The sequence below is a fragment of the Nyctibius grandis genome, chromosome 5, assembly GCF_013368605.1.
Source record: "Nyctibius grandis isolate bNycGra1 chromosome 5, bNycGra1.pri, whole genome shotgun sequence".
NCBI classification, from domain to species: domain Eukaryota; kingdom Metazoa; phylum Chordata; class Aves; order Nyctibiiformes; family Nyctibiidae; genus Nyctibius; species Nyctibius grandis.
Genome location: NC_090662.1, coordinates 12,689,619 through 12,707,946, shown reverse-complemented (window position 1 = coordinate 12,707,946; position 18,328 = coordinate 12,689,619). Strand labels below are relative to the sequence as shown.

Sequence of the window (18,328 nt, the reverse complement as noted above, 5' to 3'; positions counted from 1 at the left end):
TATCTGTGCGTAGTTTTACTTGGGCTCATATCACATGAAGTCACTTCTCCCCAGACCACCTTGGGGTGCAGGAAAAGGGCTTAGCAAGCCAGCTGCAGTGCAAAGGGTAAAGAAGGATTGGTCTCCTGAGACCTAGACTATTGCTTTAGGCAAAAGTCACAATGCCTCAACCAGCTTTTATGGCCTGCCCCACAGAATTACAGCTGATGACTTAATTCTGGGGGCAACAATTAATTCCAGGGGCAACAAGCACCTACAGCACCAGGAGCCATCCCATTAGCAATATATAGAGGAGGCTGCACTTGACACTGCTCTGTCCTGTAGGGACCCTGCATGGGCACATGCATTGCAACAGACTGTAGGTGTGGGAGTTTTGCATCCTGCTTTCTGCTGAAGAGAGATGTTAGAAAGGTCTTATCACCTCAGAAAAAGCAGTAGCTCCCAGATGGAAAGAATAAAGTAAAATTCCAACTGACATTTGAAAGACAAAGGAGAAAGCTCAGGTCTTTGAAGATCTCGTATTTGACGTCCTGAGGAGTCCCATGTCTTGTTTTGCCACTGCTCAGAGCTAAGGAATCAAAGCAATAGGTGTTGAACCATGCTGTAACCCTGCAGAAGGGGGAAAAAAAAAGAGAAGGGGGAGAAGATCAGCAAAAGACAACTGAGTAGGATATCAAGACAGAGGATGAGATCTGGGAAAGGTTTCTCAGAGTGTAAAACTCTATAAAAGCCCAGCTTCTTTTGGAGCCTAATCCAAACATTTCCTACAGCATGTGGGAGTGCTTGAAACCTCAGCTTCCGACCCAAATTGTCCTGAGTGCTGAGCAGGTAACTATCCAGTGTCAGCACATCTAGGAACCAGCCAGTACGGAAATCCTGGAGTGAGGTAATCTTATCCACTCACACCTCACAAAGCCTTGCAGGAGCCTATCTATCTGGGAAATCAAAATCCGAGTTTAACGATCCAGAACCTTGTTGTGAAGGTCAGTATTTGTAACATTTAATTTTTAATTATTATCCCAAAGAACTGAGGAGGCCCTATGCTTTCTTGCTAAGACCCATCTGGAAAAACAGATGATAAGAAGAGCAATAACAACACTGCTTGGATGATAGATGCCAGAAAAAGGAGCATACTGTAGGTGTCAGGCAGGTTATTTCACTCCAAGGACAAGCCAAGAAATGGGAGAGAGCTGTCTCCCCTGCAGAGCTGCTTGGAGACTGTCTTGAGTCCCAGCTGAAAGAAAAACCTGAACAACACAATTCGTTTCATAGGCAGGATTTCACAGAATGTGCTTGGTTTTTTGTTTGGGTTTTTTTTTAGTGTTTTTTTCTTTTCTCAGAGGAATAAAAGCAGAAAGCATTTACACTTCACTCCCCTTTTTCAGTCAGACATTTCTGATTGACTTTGTACTTCTAGTAGGAAACTAATTTTTCTTCTTTTTTTTTTTTTTTTTTTTTTTGACAATGAATAAATGTTAACCTGCTTATATGCAAGGTCTTTACATGGGATAATTTCTGAAAGAATTAGTCTCTGACTCCTTATGAATTCCTGGAAATCTCTGTGACTGGGTGTTCAGCCTAGAGCAGGGTTCAAAGCTGATCAGCTGCAATACCTGATGCTCCCGAGTATTTTCTTGGACTTCTTTAAGAAAATCTATGGGATTGCTTTTCAGATCAAAAATAAAGTTCCTTATTTTTAACACACATCTATAAAGGAGAAAACCATAAAATTTTTAAGTTGTTGCAACACACTTTATTTTGTCAGGCAAATAGTATTTTAGATATTCAATTAAATAGCACTATGTTAAACTACATTTTGTTCTTTCTTACACACTATGTAATGCATATTCACTGTAATGACAGTTTCATCATGCTAGGAACTTATACACATACCTACACTTTTAAAAACAAGATTTTCTTAATAAAACACGCATATCTACAGTAACAACAATTGCAAAGAACACATTGTTAGGTCAAGATTTCAGCAAACTTTACAAACTACACAAAATAAAAATAGCCAAAAAAAATATCAGTACACGGTGAAGTTCTTAGCAGAGAACATATCTTTACAGTTGGTGAAGTTATGCCTAGAAGTCATTTTGCTTTTGTATTTTTTAAGGAATAAAATTATATACATTATTTAGTAATCCTCAAAATAGGAAGTATTAAATAGCACAAACAATATTACAGTCTTAAGTTTTGGTGTTACCTACAGTAGAGGGACTACTTTAAACAAATAAAAATTGCAGTTTGTCTAGTCTGTACATTCAGGGCCAAACACCCAGCTGGTATAAACCACAGTAGCTAAATGGGCATCAAGGAAGTTACATTAGTTTATATCAGCTGAGCATCTGGCTCCTGACTACTCTGTACATGGGGGAAGGCTACTAAAGCGTGGAAGCTTGGACCGGTTATGCACTGACAGAAGCTTATTATATATATGCTGAAGTTTTCATGCAGCAGGAAAAATGTTAGTTTAAGTATAATCCCTTAAACAGTCATACCATAATAATGGTATACGAAGCAGCTTTAAAAATATTATTTTATAATCATATGAAACTCTGAGCTATGCTGATTGTTTTAACGGAATCCCTTATTGCCAATATTCTATTAGAAAACAGTGTAACTATAATTTCTGTGGCCTAATGGTGGCCTATTAAAATATCACTGTACCTAACCACTTAAAGGGTAAATTGTACCCTTAAATACCTATTAATCACTGTATTCCATCTGGAAGCAATTATGATCCTCACAATAGACATTAACATCACACTAACTCTGCAGTGAATCTGCTGGGGAAATAAGAAGAGCATGGCAGCATAACGAGTATATGCACTAATGTCATTCCAGGAGGTAGTTCTATTCTGTGGCACTCAATTTTTGGTTTGTCACTTACACACTTTAGAAGTCAGTCATCCTCAGAAAAAAAAAGTAGTTTGCTGCACTGAAAGTCATCTGGGGAAAAAAAAATAAAAAATTTTCCCCTACCCATCTGATTTTCTTTTTCTTTTTTTTTTTTTTTCTCCAGAGTCTGCTTTGCCAGCTCTTGGGGTCAGATCCAGGCTCACGGAAGTCAAAGAGAAAGCTTCCCAATGGTTTCCATAAGAAGGACCTTAGATACTAGTGGCTACATATTGCATAAATATGCATTTAGGCCTTGATTAAGGAAAGCACTTAACCAGATGGCAATATATGAGCAGCCTGGCATTGCCATCCCCTCTGAAGCAAGCAGTAAGTACACAAATTAAATTCAAAGAGCTCCCACCAGTATCAAAGGGACTTAGTGTTTAAGTGGTTTGATCAATCAGGGCCAGTTTCCCAGCTATTCTGCATCAGGTGGTGATAAAGTGACACATCTAACTGATACCAGGTAAATACCAGAGTTACCTCCATTGCACTAGATCTTCATTCACACTGGCACAAACCCAGAGATCTTCTCCTACGCCCTGTAGAGTTACTCCCAGAGTATTCTAATAGAAACAAAATTAAAATAATGCCCAAAGAGTTTCAACAAAGACCCACTAAAATGTTTAAAACTATGTTTTAAAATATCATACCCATCTGTTACTGGCTGGAACTAACAACTTTTAAAAAATATTTTTTCTTATCTTCTCTGGGTTCAGAAATTATTTTAATTCAATTTTTTTTCCAGAAATCTACCTCCTCTTTTTTTTTTTTCATCTGAACACAGCTCAATTTTGAGCTGAACGTTAGTTTTGTATACTATCATAAAATATCATGGAATAGACCACAGTTTTTTCTAAGGTACTCATACATTTTTAATCCCTGTTATCTCTCTCTTTTGAACAGACCCAGTGGCTTCCAAAACACTCTTACATAGTAAAATGAGGAAGATTTGTCCATATTTTTTGGCATTAACGTTGCTCAAAAAAACCACCCGTGATAGTTTTTCCCAGCATGGCTTGATGCACATTAACCCAATTTTCAACTAAACATATTTCATTAGACTTGCTGCTTCTTAAAGAAAAATATTTCTGTTTAAACATGCCTCTCAAGTTGTTACACATTTTGGTTTTTGACCCAAACCCATTTTTCAGTTTTATTTTTCCCTCATGCTTTTTTTTTTCTTTTCCTGATCTTTTCAGCAGCAAACTGAAAATAAGAGGAAATAATGAAAATAACATTGAAAAGAAAAAGGGTACAAAGACTGGAAAATGGAAATGGTGTAATTTAAAATTCTACTTAAAATATTTGCAACTTGGAGAAAAGAGTTGAAAAAAAATTTTTTTTGAATTTTCAGAGACACTCATGACTTGTTTCCATATTGCAGAGCAGCTCCATTTTAATCATGGAACAGATTAAAGATAATCTATGTTTTTCATTTCTGAGTAAACAGTATACAGGATACCTACATTCTGTCCTTTGAAAAAAATTGGAGTATAATTCTTTGAAAAATAGCTAAAAAACCTAAGTCACTTAGGTGTTTTTCAAAATTGTATAATGAACATTCTCATGTTAGTTTTGTGCCACTTATAAAGCTATGTAGTGTTATAGGACACCTTATTTAATAAAAATCAATATGAGCAGAGATATTTTAAGTTACATTCCAGAACTCATGAATTTATTACAACTCATACTATGCACAATAATCAGTGTTTCCTCTCATAAAGTATAAATCTTTTTTGTTTTTCTTCTACTTGTTCCTTCATTTGACCTGTGAATGAATGAAACATTTCTACTATACTTTACTTGCTTCCTATCAGCATGCATCCACATGATTTGAACAATGAGTGAAAGCTGTAAACCCAATATTGAACCGTAAACAAGAAACTCATGTTCTGCAGTGCAAGGAAATCTTAGTACCATCCTGCTTTGAGCATGCATCTTAACCCAGATTCTTTCACCACCAGTCTGGGTGGTACAGTTCCAGAGTTGCAAGATAATGTATTGATTTTGTAAAGCTTGCTATTCAACTGTAATTAAATACTGAGATATTAAAGGTGAATCTGGTTTAAGATGAATACCCAGTTCTGCTTCTAGGACAGAGCCCAACCTAGTGTCAGTAAGCATCTAGGAAAGAAAATGCTCTGAATTATTTTCTTTAGTTAAGTTACACTGCATTTTATTGGGAGAAGGATCTTTTATGAGGCTTGTTGGATTTTCATTTAATTTTTTATCAGATTTGCTCAAATTTGTTCTCAATAGACAAATATAAGCCCCCTACAGTGAGGACAAAGATAGGTGTTAATACAAAATAAAATTAAGACCCAGGTAATTGATTCCTTCTATTTCTACTTTTCCTGCTATTGATAAGGGCCTTTAGTTTGCTGTAGTCCCCTCTCATCTTCTGGGATTCTTCCCTCTGCTGACCTTGCTGTCTACTGTCTTTGCAGTACTGGTTAATCATCTGCATTTCTGAGTGGCTGAAAGCTCCCACAAAGTCCTTTGGGTGGAACTGCAGTGCTCGCACCGAGCTGGCCCAGGTCCAAGGGGACCACTTGTCAGTCATGTAGGCCACCATCTCTGGATCCAACACTTTGAAATTGATCTTTGCTAAGGTCTGCTTGAAGCTGTTCTCTGTTGCAATGCAGTGGTAAAGCCCCCGGTCGCTGTCTTGGACAGAGCGAATGAGGAGTCCTTGCTCAGTAGCTATGATCCTCTCATTTAGCTTGACCTAAAGGGCAGAAAGGCATAAGGCACTTTTTAGGGAATGTTATGGAACAACACAGTAGTGGACCTCTTGGTGAGTCTCACTTCAAACACCTCCTTCTTTCTTAAAGGCACTATATTTTGCTTTATTAAAGGTCCCAGAGACCACTGTTATTGCTACCATTAGGAGAGAATTTACCTCAAGGTAGGTAAGTGTCGCTAAAGAAAATGACTTCAATATTCATTATGTTACAATAGATTTGATCAGGATGAAGGCAAAGATGCAAATCTGGAGACTACATGAAAGAAGAGTTTTCATAATGTTCAAACAGCAGAGCTGAGGAAATGAACTTTTATTTCCCAGAGTTACACCCCAGAGAATGTCTTTTCCAACATCAGAGATTGACTCTGAGACTAGATGGAAGAAAGGTGCAGAACTGGGGGTTGATCTGTCATGGAACACAAGGTGGCTTCTCGTTAAATATTTTGACTTTGAGCAGGTTCCTGAGGCTAACTTCTGAAGAACTCTGTCTACACTGCAGAGTCTATAGCCTGGCGTAAAAGTTTTCATTGCAGTGGCCTCAGCTGGGACTTGTCTCATTGGAAACCAAGAGCAATTTACTACTCTCCTGTTTCCTTTCTGGCTTCAGACTCTGGACAGTCTCAGGAGATGGTCACATCATCTGAAGGAAGCAAGTTACCACAGCTTGCTGAGTTATCATCTGATTATAAATGACTGTGCACTTGTCCCTTTGCATATCAGCTGTGAAGTAAAAATCGCTGATTTAACCCATTACGAAAGAATACCAGTGCTGGTATTTTTATGAATGATTTTTCTATTTTGCCACTGCACTTCACATTATACCTGGTTCTCACGGTTATTCATTTATTTATTACGGTATTCTGCTATTGCAAACTTTTGTAGACACTGTGGGACTAAGATTTTCAGAGAGCTGAGAGCTGGAAATGTAGTTAACCCTTTGATTGCTTTAGTTTGTCTGTTGTTATTTAAAATTGCATGATTCTAATACAGTTAAGAACAAAAAAGGGAGATATTCCACTGAAGCAAAGGGTTAAAGAATTGCACCTAGATTGCTAGGAGACGGTTTGAGTCTTTGAAGAGTACATGAGAAAAACAGCATGAAAGACTCTGTGAAAGGCTTATAAGTCCTCTCTGATTTTGGAAAATGGCCTGATATGAGAATAATGCTTTTCAGTATTTATAATCTATCAAGAGACACCATATTACTCAATATTTCCTTTCGAAATATATTCCTTTTTATTCATATAGTAACTGCCTTGGATTTGAAATGGATTTTTTCCCCTTTTATATTACTTAAGGAAGGCACATTCCCCATAAACAATCATACTGTATATTACAGTGCTGAAACTTGAGAGCCTTAGAGAGTGCAGTAATGGAAAATGTGATTGCACCACGGTGGGGAAATGCTTTTGTCAATACGTGTTCTTAGCCTGGACTAGTCTCTTGCTAAAGAAACCTTTAACATTTCTCCCACTTTTGCCTTTTATCTCTTCAATAGCACAGAAGGGCTACTGCGTGCTGACTTCTTCCTGAACTTCATACAGGTTATTGCTTTTATGCATATTTCCTCAGATCAAGAAGTCCTGAGTGCTGCAAACCTTCAGTTTGCAATTAGTAAGGTGCTAAGGGAAAATTCGTTAACTAGTTTCCCTGACTTTAGGGGCTGACAGGAATTTTCTGAAAGGTGTTCTAGTCCGATAGAAATCCCTGGGGCTGAGGAGTGAAGTCCCAGCTATACTGAAGAGTTTGCCTTTATTTATATGAGTAAAATGCTGGTCACTGTCCTGCATCCACTCAAATTCTCCAGCTTCACTGTAGCCAGGCTGCCTGATGAAAACACAAACGCTCCCTCGCCTGCTCTGGGGAGTGGATTAGATGCTGACTGAGGTCCCTTCCAGAGCTACTGCTCACATTACTCACCTCTTTCCTCCTGTCATTGTCTTTCTGTAGCAGCCATTTAATAGAAGCTTGAGGAGACTTGGGTGTGCACTCAAGAAAGGTGGTGTTGTTTTTTACTCCATACTGAACTATTTCTGCAGCATTTCTGTATGCTAGAAAGAAAAAGAGAACAGGTGAGGCTACTGCGAATGGTGATTCGATATAGAAAGCAAGTAACTGTTTGCAATACAGGTAAAATGAAGTATATCTGATCCTGATATTGGCCAATAATAAGTAATTTAGGGCACAAAATTTTCAAAGAAACGAAATGAAATGTGAAGAAGCACATCCAGTTCCAAATACCAGTGTTTTCAATCCAACATGGTTTGTTCTGAGAAAGTAGGATACCTGTGGGCTGGTTAAGCTCCTCTGATGGGATAACTGACCTCAGGGATATTGTTCCCTGAAATGATCTCATTCTCTACTACTACAACACCACCTGTATAGAATGATCCAAAGGAGAATGAAGCGTTTAATGTATTTCTTCACACTTCACAGTTTATGAGTTGGGGGAATATGGCTGTATGACTCAAAATACAGCAGCACGCCCTAACGAAGGCTGCATGCGGTATCACAGGGAGGCGAGAGAGGGCAGGCTCGGCTCTCACTCCTCCGCTTCTCCTACAAAGCAAGGAAGGGACTTGGCTCTAAATCTGAAAGGCAATGAATACGTAGACAGGCCAGCAACAGAGAGCAGGACAGATTTATAGCACTCCAGCAACACCTGGGCAAGTGCTGGGCATATGTCATCACTTAGACTTGTGCCCCTTTGTAGTCTTGATAGATGAAAAATTGGCAGTTACTGGTAGGAACTATTAGATGCTCATTGCTTGGCCCAAATCGTAATATTTGTTCAGAAAACAATCCACTTCCAGATTTAAAAGCTTACATCATATATAAAATACAATATTTTTTTATTTCTTTTTTTTTTTTTTTTAAAAGGACCAATGGATACAAAATAGTATCAGAAATGCAAATACCCAGAGGTCGACATGTCTAAAATCAGACTCTGTTTTTGCACACTCCTAAGACTGGTTTTCCTCAGGCTCTACTTTATCTCCCATTCTTTTTTTCTTTCATCAACTGATATGGGAAATTTGAATCTATTCTACTAAAGGAAGGAGACTTTGCTTGGTTCTGGTCCTTCAAAGTTTTTAGCACATTTATGAGGTTGAACAAAAATAAATTGTAACTTTTAGGAGAATAATGTGGAAATATTTTGCATTCAAAGCCCAAAAGCTAGCAAAGAGTTTATATGTGGGCTGACCTATCTGAAGCTGTGGAGCAGTGAGAATCAGAGCTGCAACACATTATTGTTTTTATGTACACTGGAACTAGGTGTACCACAGAAAGGCATTTTTGTCTTTTAATTGATCAATATATATCTGATTTCTTACCTACTCCATACTACTACTACTACTTACACATGCTAAGAAAAAGACTGAAAGAATGCAAATGCATTTCTCTAATGGCCATAAGGGCTAACACAAGCATAACATATTAAACAGAACATTTGAAAAGCAATCACACAAGCTTCTCAGTTCTTGATGATCTATTCAAAAATTGCAATATGCCAAAAATGTTGAGTTTATACATGCTGAGAGATCTAAGGCATGCAACTTATCATGTTTAAAGACTTTGTTTCAGGATTATGGTTCCCTATGAACCTGGAAGATTTCTTGCTATTGCCTGACTTTCTGCTCTTTTGTCCTTTAGGCAGATTTCATTTTTTTTCCCAAACATAGTAGTTTGGCTATAAATGGTTTTAATTATATTTTGAAAGAGCCTAGGTTGCTGTTTCTTTTTATCATTTTTTCCACTAGGGAAAAACCTGCCATCTACCTATGCTATATCTCACTGCTGCCACCAAAACATCCTTTGAAGTTGCTAAAAGACATAAACCTATAAATACACCCACATGAAAAAAATGGTTGGAAAACAAGAAACCTGCTTCACAGGACTGTCAAGGTTTAAACATTTGTTTCCCCTCAGCCCAGAAAGCAGACAGTTGACATTCTCACATTTTCCACATCGAAAGAGGAGACACACACCCTTGGGACAGACAATGGCTGGGTGGTCACAGCACATGCCTGCAAGGTAGGACACGCAGCTCAAGTTACTTCATGATTCAGAGCCTAAGCTTTAAGATGGATCTCTCAGAGCTCAGGTGCATACTCTAATGGTGGGGTCATCTTTTGTAATTACCTGTTCAAGATATTCAGCTTCATATAAATGACCTAATACTGAGCCATGGGGATAGACCCGCTGGCGCTGTAGATTGGCAGCTAGAGCAGGATTAGCCACATTTGGGCTGAGGGATCTACACCCAACTGACTATTGTGGTTTGTTTCGATGCAGGAGATTCTTCTGAGACCCAGCGGAGACCATTTCAGTTGAATTATTATTAACTGAACCTTTCATGTGTAACTCTTAAAGCGCTGCTCTTTTATTGAAAAAATTCAATCAAAAATTTACAGTCAGGCCTATTATTTGATCTCCAGATGGTACAGATGAGAATGCACTTCAAAATGCAGGCTCAGAAACAGAGGTGAAAGGAGCGTAATTCTCTAACATGTGTCCTTGGTTTGATGGCGTACATTGCCTCTGCCTAGCTCAGACTTGCATGGGGTTGAAGAGGATTAAGCTGCCTATATGTATGTGTCTAGTCTTACTATGACTTTGACCATATTTGACTGGTGTCCATCAATCTGGAGAAAGTAGTCGCTGGGAGGGCAAAGCATTGGCTCTCCTGTCCACCTGCGCCATGCCAGGGTGACTAAACAGTTGCACAGCTGGAAATAAGAGACTTCATAAAGACATTTGGAACGGTTTATTTTTCCACGTAAAGGGAGAAAGGAATAATCATAACTCAAAAGACAGGCCTAGAACCTGCTGTTTGCTGAAAGATGTGCTCCAAAACTCAATATGGCATCTAATATTCAGAATAATTCTGAGGTCCAAGACTTAAATGCATGAAGAGGAGTTAATAAAGACTGAAGGGATTTAGAAGTAGAACAGCCCTCAAATTCACTGTACCTATTTCTAGTCAACACTGTCAGCTTCTCATTTCATGCCTGCTGAACTATGTATTTCATGGTTCATCTTTTTATCATACATACACAGGTTTCATGTAATTGCAAGGAAATATGTTAAAATAAAATCAAAACAAAACTCAGACTTGGAAAATAATTATGCTTTACCAGTAAGCCACATAGATAATGTGAGTTATGATGAATCACATAAAGGAAAGCCATGCGTTCTTTATATAGCATGAGGATCTCTAAATTATAGTACCTTTCAGGTTGAAACCTCGGCACTGAGTCAGAGGGTTTCCATGTCTCACGTCTTGCCTACGACTCCTCCTGAAATATTTTGTAAAACCAAAATGTTATTCCAAGATAGCTACACTGCAAATAAACACTTTTTTATTTGTGGGTTTGGATTTTTTTTACTAGATCAGCTGTTAGGGATAGTTCATGACCTACTGTGAGTGTGCTTTACTCTTGGCAGGCTTGCTAGAGTGAAGATACTGTTTAAGTGAATAATCAGTTTCCTGAAGTTTATAAAATGGTTGTACTTTTGGTAGGTAAAGTAGTTTTGCAATGGAGGTATAGAGATGGAAGGGTTAGAGTTGATGCATGAAATAGGCATAGGTTCATTGTTGCAAGACTTAACGTTCAAAGCCAGAACCCCTAGTTGGAACTCTTCATAAAGGCAAGCACCTAAAAATGAGATGCGTAAGAGTCACAGTGCTCATATCTAACGCACCAACACAAAATTATTATATAGGCCATGTTACCTCCTTGATTTTGGCAGGCACCTTATTTTTGGTGCCTGTAGCCACCTTGGCAGCAGACTGACTGAAGCATTCATCCAGAATGCTGGAGACTTAAGATTCAGTTCTGTCCTCTACTTGAGGATATGTGACTATTTCCAAAAGATACTCAAACTCACCAAGTCTCAGAATACTTCTAAATGGGACTTTGTTATATTATTTGGATGACAGATGCAAAATCACAATTCTGTAGCAAATTAGGTAGGGAGTTTGCTGGGATTTGGAATACTGGCATTTCAATCCTCCTCATCTAGGAGGTCATCACTCACAATTCAGTGCATGAAAATCTGGTACTTGGATTTTTTTATTCTTAAGATATATTAATTTGTTTGCTAAATATTTTGTAAGTTAGTTCAATATTTATCAAGAGCAACAAAAAATATACTGGTGATAAACTGTTGCAAATGGATGCTGCTGGGATATGTAACAGTTGTACTGGGAACTATGCACTAACTACTTGTGAGATCAGAAACCATAAAAAAGCCCCTTCAGCTCCAGTACCGCTGAGTGAAGGGTGATGCCTCTGTGGCCACATTATACCAGGTACTGCACAAACACCCAGAGACAGTGTTTACAATCCCATGTCACCTGATCCTTCACTGCATTGTTTTAAAAGGAAACATTTGAAAGGTGATGTTTCAAAGGAGTAATTTCTGACATTCCAAGTATATTTTTGATGTTTACCATCAAAAATATTTCATCTTATACTGTGGGGTCTTAACCTTTGTGAACTACATATGTGAGTCAAAGGAGACAATGAAGAATTTCTGAGTGAATTTCAGGATTCCTGTGCTACCGTGAGCTGCTCCACGCTGTCAGAAATGGCACGCTGCTTGCATTAAGCAGTTCTGAGAATGTAAACTTACAGTTTGATATTTATTAAAAAAAACGTTGAGAATGTGGTGTTTAGAAAATAACGATAATACTGTCAGGTGTTTTGAGGTAAATCAACGTTGGATGAGGAACCGCAGTAATCCATGGGAGACAAAAGTGTCAAAAGAAGCAAACAAGCGAATGTGTCCAGCAGATACTACTGTCTAGACTATGGGATTTGGCTCTAATTACCAGTGTTTTCTCCTTCATTATCTCTCATGTTAGATAAGGGAACAACTCATTTTCTTTATATATGAAAACCAGATTCTTTTCCATACAGTTTTAGGTGTTTATTTCGGTTTGATATAAAAAGCAAATTGCAAACAAAAAGTCAGCACGAAAGGAAACCCCAGTGGAAACAACCCTGGGCGTACATAACGGGGATGGCAAGGAATCCACTGGAAACCGCACTGACTGGGTATACCTGACTGCTCATTATATCTTTCGGCAGCTATGTTAGTGTAGGAGTTAGGTGGCCTGAGACTCAGGGATTTTTCTGTTCTTTCCTCCCCACCTTGGCCCCGTCTTTTGACCTTTGTTCCATGGAACAAAACAATCAGTTTGCAGACTGGAGGCTGAATATGACGAGTGAAAGCAGTAAAAACCCCAGGTACTTTATCAATTGCTACATGGCCAGGTTGGGTTTTACCTTTTAGCCTGAAATAAGGAATGAATCAAGAAAACTTTGCAATAACAAAAGTAACTGTCTTTAATCCCAGGGGGTGACATTGTCATCAGCTGGTTGGGTCACTGGAGCAGAGCCAAGCTTTGCCCGTTTCTGTCTGCCATCTCCTTCCATGTAGGTAAAGGAGTAAAGCCCATGAACTGTATCTTGTCTTCTGAATCTGCAGCTCAGGTGCAGGCAGTGAGCACACAGTGAGGGGGTAAAGCTCTGGCATATAGCTGAAAGGTTTGTCTCCTCTGCAGTCAGACCTCATTGTGTATTCTGTAGCTTTGTTTGTATATGAAACAAAATCTTAGTAATGCAAGAGCTCACTACAGCCTCATGTTATTAAATATTTCCCTTGGGAGGAGGAAAGAGGCTCCTATTTTGCATAAGAATTATGAGATGGACTATTAGCTCTGTTGTAAATTAAAGAGAAATTGCTTTCCTTGTCTGCTTTAATAAATCTCATGTCAAAAACCCCAAATCTGCAGGCATTACATGGAAATCACATTTGCCTAAAATTTCCCTGGAAGTAATTCTTCTCACTTAGTAGCAAATGAGGAACAAAAAAAAATAAATGGCTTTTATTCCTCAGACAGCCCTGCTGTATTCAGGGCTATCATAATTACATCCATAGTGAGCAACTGATTTTAAGCAAAGGGAACAAGCGTTTCACTGATTTTGTGTGCGTGAGATAGAGGGATTAATATTTATGATTAGGAACGGGTTTTTTTTTATTTTTATTTTTTCAGTCCATTACTTTAAATATGAAAAGGCAAGCTCTTTAGCATACGCTCTTGCAGCATACGCTCCTAGGTGATGAACAATGCCAAGCACGATAGCTACAGAGGAACTGTTTGTACATGCTCTTGAAAGGAATGACATCCCACTTCTCCATCTCATTGTAACACCCCAGGCTACATCTCAGAACAAAAGCCTTCTTTCCTTCCAGACTTCACTGGGCTGCTAAACGCTGCTCACCTTTTCCCTGTGGGATAAAACCTGGAGCAGGAGTTGCCGTCCCAGGCGCAGTACGGATCTCGGGCCAGGCAGCAGTCAGCGCAGGCAGTGCCGTAGATGTGGCAGCGATGCAGGGATACCTGGGTGACCCCTTCATCTGAGCTCACGTACAACTGTTGCTGTAGAAGGAAATGGAAAGATTTATTTCAGATGTGGAGGAGCTTCACCCAAGACTCAGCTCACACACTTAAAAATCTTCCAATTAATTTTGGAATTAACTCAAGACCAAGAGGGGAGCCACTAATATATATATAAAGCCAGCATAAACAGAGATCTCCCAGGTGAACAGGCCTATAATATTTCCACCTTCCTGTTAGAAAACACTTAGAAACACTGGGGAATGTTAATGTTTTTTGGACATTGAGTGTCATTGTTCTGTTCTGGGGCAGACAGGCTGAGTTAATATTGCTCAGGTTTGAGAACTTGGTTCTTATTCAGTAAGGATTATTGGCTCAAGCCTTTGAACTAAGTTATTTTCTCTGCATATAGTCACTTTCATAAATATTATGCAGACTTCCTAGTTGGATTCTCCAGCGCATAGAGTTCCAAGACATAAAACCTAGAGATTATGTTGAGGCTTAGGGCCAGATTCTGATAGCCTTATATACCTAGAAAAATAAGCCAACAGAACTTTTAGAATTTCTTTTGCAAAAGAAGTTCAAAGTGAATAGGTCATCCCCAAAATCTGTGCCAAAGCGACTGTTTTACTCAGAAACAATCAATTATTCTTAAAATATAAATTAATATTGAACAAAACCATTGAAACTCCCCTGATCTTTTTGTCATAAAACTAAAAAATTACACTGAATGCAATTTAGTGAATAATGTTTACTTATTAGTAGTTTTGTAAAATGTTGAGCAACGTGTTGCTTGCAAAATCATGGAATACAAATTTTTAGTTTGGGTGTTTAACATTTCATCAGAAATCCTCTCATCTGTTTTCATCGTTCTTATTGCCATTGTTATTAGTAACAAACAAACACACACAACTGCACCATGGACCCAACAGTCCCAGCATTGCCTTTTTGCATTGACCAGGCTTCCAAGGGAAAACTTCTATTTAGGACTTATAGAAAAAAAGGGGAGGGCAAATTTCCTCTTTTAATACTTTTTTCCTTGTCAAACAAAACAACAAAAAAATTTACAGTTTCAGTGAACTAGAAATGATACATAATGAATAGGAATTGTTTTATCTTAGTGGCTCTGGGGCATGTAAACAGCTCATGCAAACTTCAGTCAAGTTTCTCCATATTCATTATGGAAAATCTCCTGCCTATATTTAGTATGCTGCACAACAGTTGGTATTCTAACATATTCAAGTCAATTTATTTCTCAATTAATAAGCACTAAGTAAGCATTCCACTTTACCTTTTTAGATGAAATCTTCATTGTTGTTACAGGAGAATTACTCTGAAAGACAAAATTCCAAACCACATTTACAAGGACTCTCTTGTTAATACTGTCCCAACATTAAAGTCTAAAATTCAATAAAACCTAAGTCATATCTAAGAAAACTACGACTTTTCATATCTTGGAAAGGCACCACTCCTACTAATTTCTGCTACATTCGGAAATAAAACAATGACATAAATACAAGTAATGTCTCACTAAATGCATTGGCTAAACTCAACGGCATTATTATTACTCATGTGCATCAACAAGTTCTTGTATACTTCTAATTAACCTGCATCTGTGTTACCTCAGCAGCATAGGAGCAATGTGTTTTGAAGACATTGAGGTGCTGGAGCGAGTCCAGAGGAGGGCAAGAAGGCTGGTGAAGGGTCTGGAGGGTATGCCCTGTGAGGAGCGGCTGAGGGAACTGGGATTGTTTAGCCTGGAGAAAAGAAGGCTCGGGGAGACCTTATTGGTCTCTACAACTACCTGAAAGGAGGTTGTAGTGAGATGGGGGTCGTTCTCTTCTCCCACAACTAGCAACAGGACTAGAGGTCGTAGCCTCAAGCTGCGCCAGGGGAGGTTCAGGTTAGACATTAGGAAAAATTCTTCACAGAAAGGGTTATTAGGGATTGGAAAGGGCTACCCAGGGAGGTGGTGGAGTCACCATCTCTGGAGGTGTTTAAGAAAAGATTAGATGTGGCACTTAGTGCCATGGTCTAGTTGACATGGTGGTTCTGAAGCCATTACTCTCACTTGGTAATAAGAAACAATGTTCGTTCTTTGGTGATGATGATAAAGAAAAATAATACAATAGCTCATGCATATTTACCACATGATCCAGATAAGAATATGTCATATTTCTCCTACACATTATCTACAGTGCAAACAGTTTGGTTACCATCCAACATATACTTTCAGATTATCAATGACTAGAATATTAAAAATGGCATGTGTGTTATTGAATGTTTCTTTCCCAGAGACAGTACTCTATACTACTGTGTGTCATCACTGCAGTCTATTATCGTCTGTGTCCAAACGTTAAAGAGATGGAAAAGGAATTATCACATTCATTGTCTTAAGCAAATGAAGCAATTCATTATTCTCATCTAAACAAATGATAAAATTGATAATAATAAAAATGTTCAGCATTTTTTGAAGATTTAGCATTTGCTCAGTCACAAAGGAAAAGCATAACGGTGGGCCAGGATTAATTGCAGTGGACAACAAAAGGAGCAAGGAGGCCAGGACTAGGAAATCTGGCTGCAAATCAGGTGAATTGGCAAAGGTTTGAAGGAGTTTAGAACTGCTCTAGTATTTAGTGAACTGTCTGGAGACTCAAGGTCAAATGCAACATTGGATCTGATGCCACATTCTCCTTTCCTTGCTTATACTCTGGAAAGGAATCAGTGCTTTGCTTACTCTCGATATTCACTAGCACACAGCTAGTGATCTCATTCCCTTTCTCTTGGAGAGACTCATCAAAATACTGCCATGCTGCCTATACAGATTTCAATAGCAGAGGTTACAATATCATGATTTTGAGGGTTCAGGATAAAAAAAGTCTGTGCACAGAGGCCCAGAAACTAGGTTTAGGGTCAGGATTCCTCTCAGCCCACTTATCTGCTTGCTGTATTAATTTACCTTTCAGTAAATGGAATTAGTAATACTTAGGTGAAGGGTATTCTTTAGGTAATATTACTCACATATATCTTTTTTAAAGAGAAGTCTTCAACAAAAGCCTAGGAAGACTAATTATGCCTTTATGAGGGTTAAAACAGAGTGTATTCCTTTTCTTAAGGAAATTGTTAATGCTGTCCATCTAGATAAAAAAGCTTAAATTTTCCTTTTTGTATCCCCTCAACGAAATAGACAAAAGCCCATGGCAAAACTCTTAACTAAGTTTATAAGTGCACACTACCATTTGTCCCAAGACTACATGTTTTAAAGAATAGCCCATTCAAAAATTTGAAAGGGGTTTTCAACATGAGGGTGAACATTTTCTTTAGGTTCTTACAAGCTGCTACATGCCAGAGTGACTGACAGAGGCTATTCCCTTATTTCTCCCTGTAGCTGTTTGTGTTTCTTTTCAGCTCATGTTGTGTTAAGCTTGTAGCTTTCTTGACTCCGGAGGCATGTGGCTTTGAAGAACTGGAGTTAAGCAAAAACAACAGTAGTTTGCTTCCATTCTGCAGCTCAGAATCAGGAAGATTATCAGATAATCAAAGAAGTACAAAAATCTTAGATTCTATCTGTAAATAGTGACAGTCTCAACACCTGATGCCAATGATAAAAGTTGCTTTCTGGCAGCCACTATAACATGACCTCATGAAAATGTGATTATCAAAATCCTTCTAGCCAGTATAACAACATAAAAAACAAGCAACTTAAATATAGGGGGAAAAAAAGGACTTAATCTAGCTACAGCCTTCATAACAGTGGACATTTTATATTCCTCTTTGGGTGGGTATCAAGTTGACAGTACGCACATGATCTTTTATCAAGTCACAGTTGCCCTTGCCAAAGTCTCTTAGAACAAAGTGTTTGTGTGAACATACACATTGGAAGAGTAAATGTAGGAGCAAGCCAAACCTGAAAAACCTCCATCTCTTCTAAAATGAGTTCTCCACTGGCAGAGAAGTTGGTGGGTAGGACAACAACTTTTTGTACTGTTCCTTGATCTGAAAAAGATGAGAAAAAGTGAGGCTATGTGACAGAGAGAGAGAGAGAGAAATAAAAAGTTAAATGAACCATTATCAATTATGAAAAGAAACCATCAAAGCAAGCACTATGACATAGAGAACGGTAAGAAAAGTTCAGTAATTTCTAGGGTTTGGGGTCAGAAAGAACCACAAGATGATTCCTTATATAGGAATACTATATATAGTATTATTCTCATATATGAACATGAAGAAGTCATGGTAAGATTGGAGTTACTACCATCACTGTT

The 18,328-nt window shown here is 38.4% G+C and overlaps 1 protein-coding gene across 1 annotated transcript in view; it reads right to left on the bottom strand.

Annotated features, from left to right (window-relative positions):
• Positions 1 to 1,730: 1,730 nt before the first annotated feature.
• Positions 1,731 to 18,328, bottom strand: part of SEMA3C (semaphorin 3C) — a 123,510-nt gene continuing 106,912 nt past the window's right edge. The window contains exons 13-18 of the mRNA XM_068400638.1: positions 17,971 to 18,059; positions 15,355 to 15,396; positions 13,948 to 14,105; positions 10,886 to 10,953; positions 7,574 to 7,704; positions 1,731 to 5,635 (exon numbers count right to left, since the gene is read on the bottom strand). Of these exons, the coding sequence (XP_068256739.1) occupies positions 5,222 to 5,635; positions 7,574 to 7,704; positions 10,886 to 10,953; positions 13,948 to 14,105; positions 15,355 to 15,396; positions 17,971 to 18,059 (902 nt within the window). The 3' untranslated portion in view covers positions 1,731 to 5,221. The remainder of the gene's footprint in view (positions 5,636 to 7,573; positions 7,705 to 10,885; positions 10,954 to 13,947; positions 14,106 to 15,354; positions 15,397 to 17,970; positions 18,060 to 18,328) is intronic.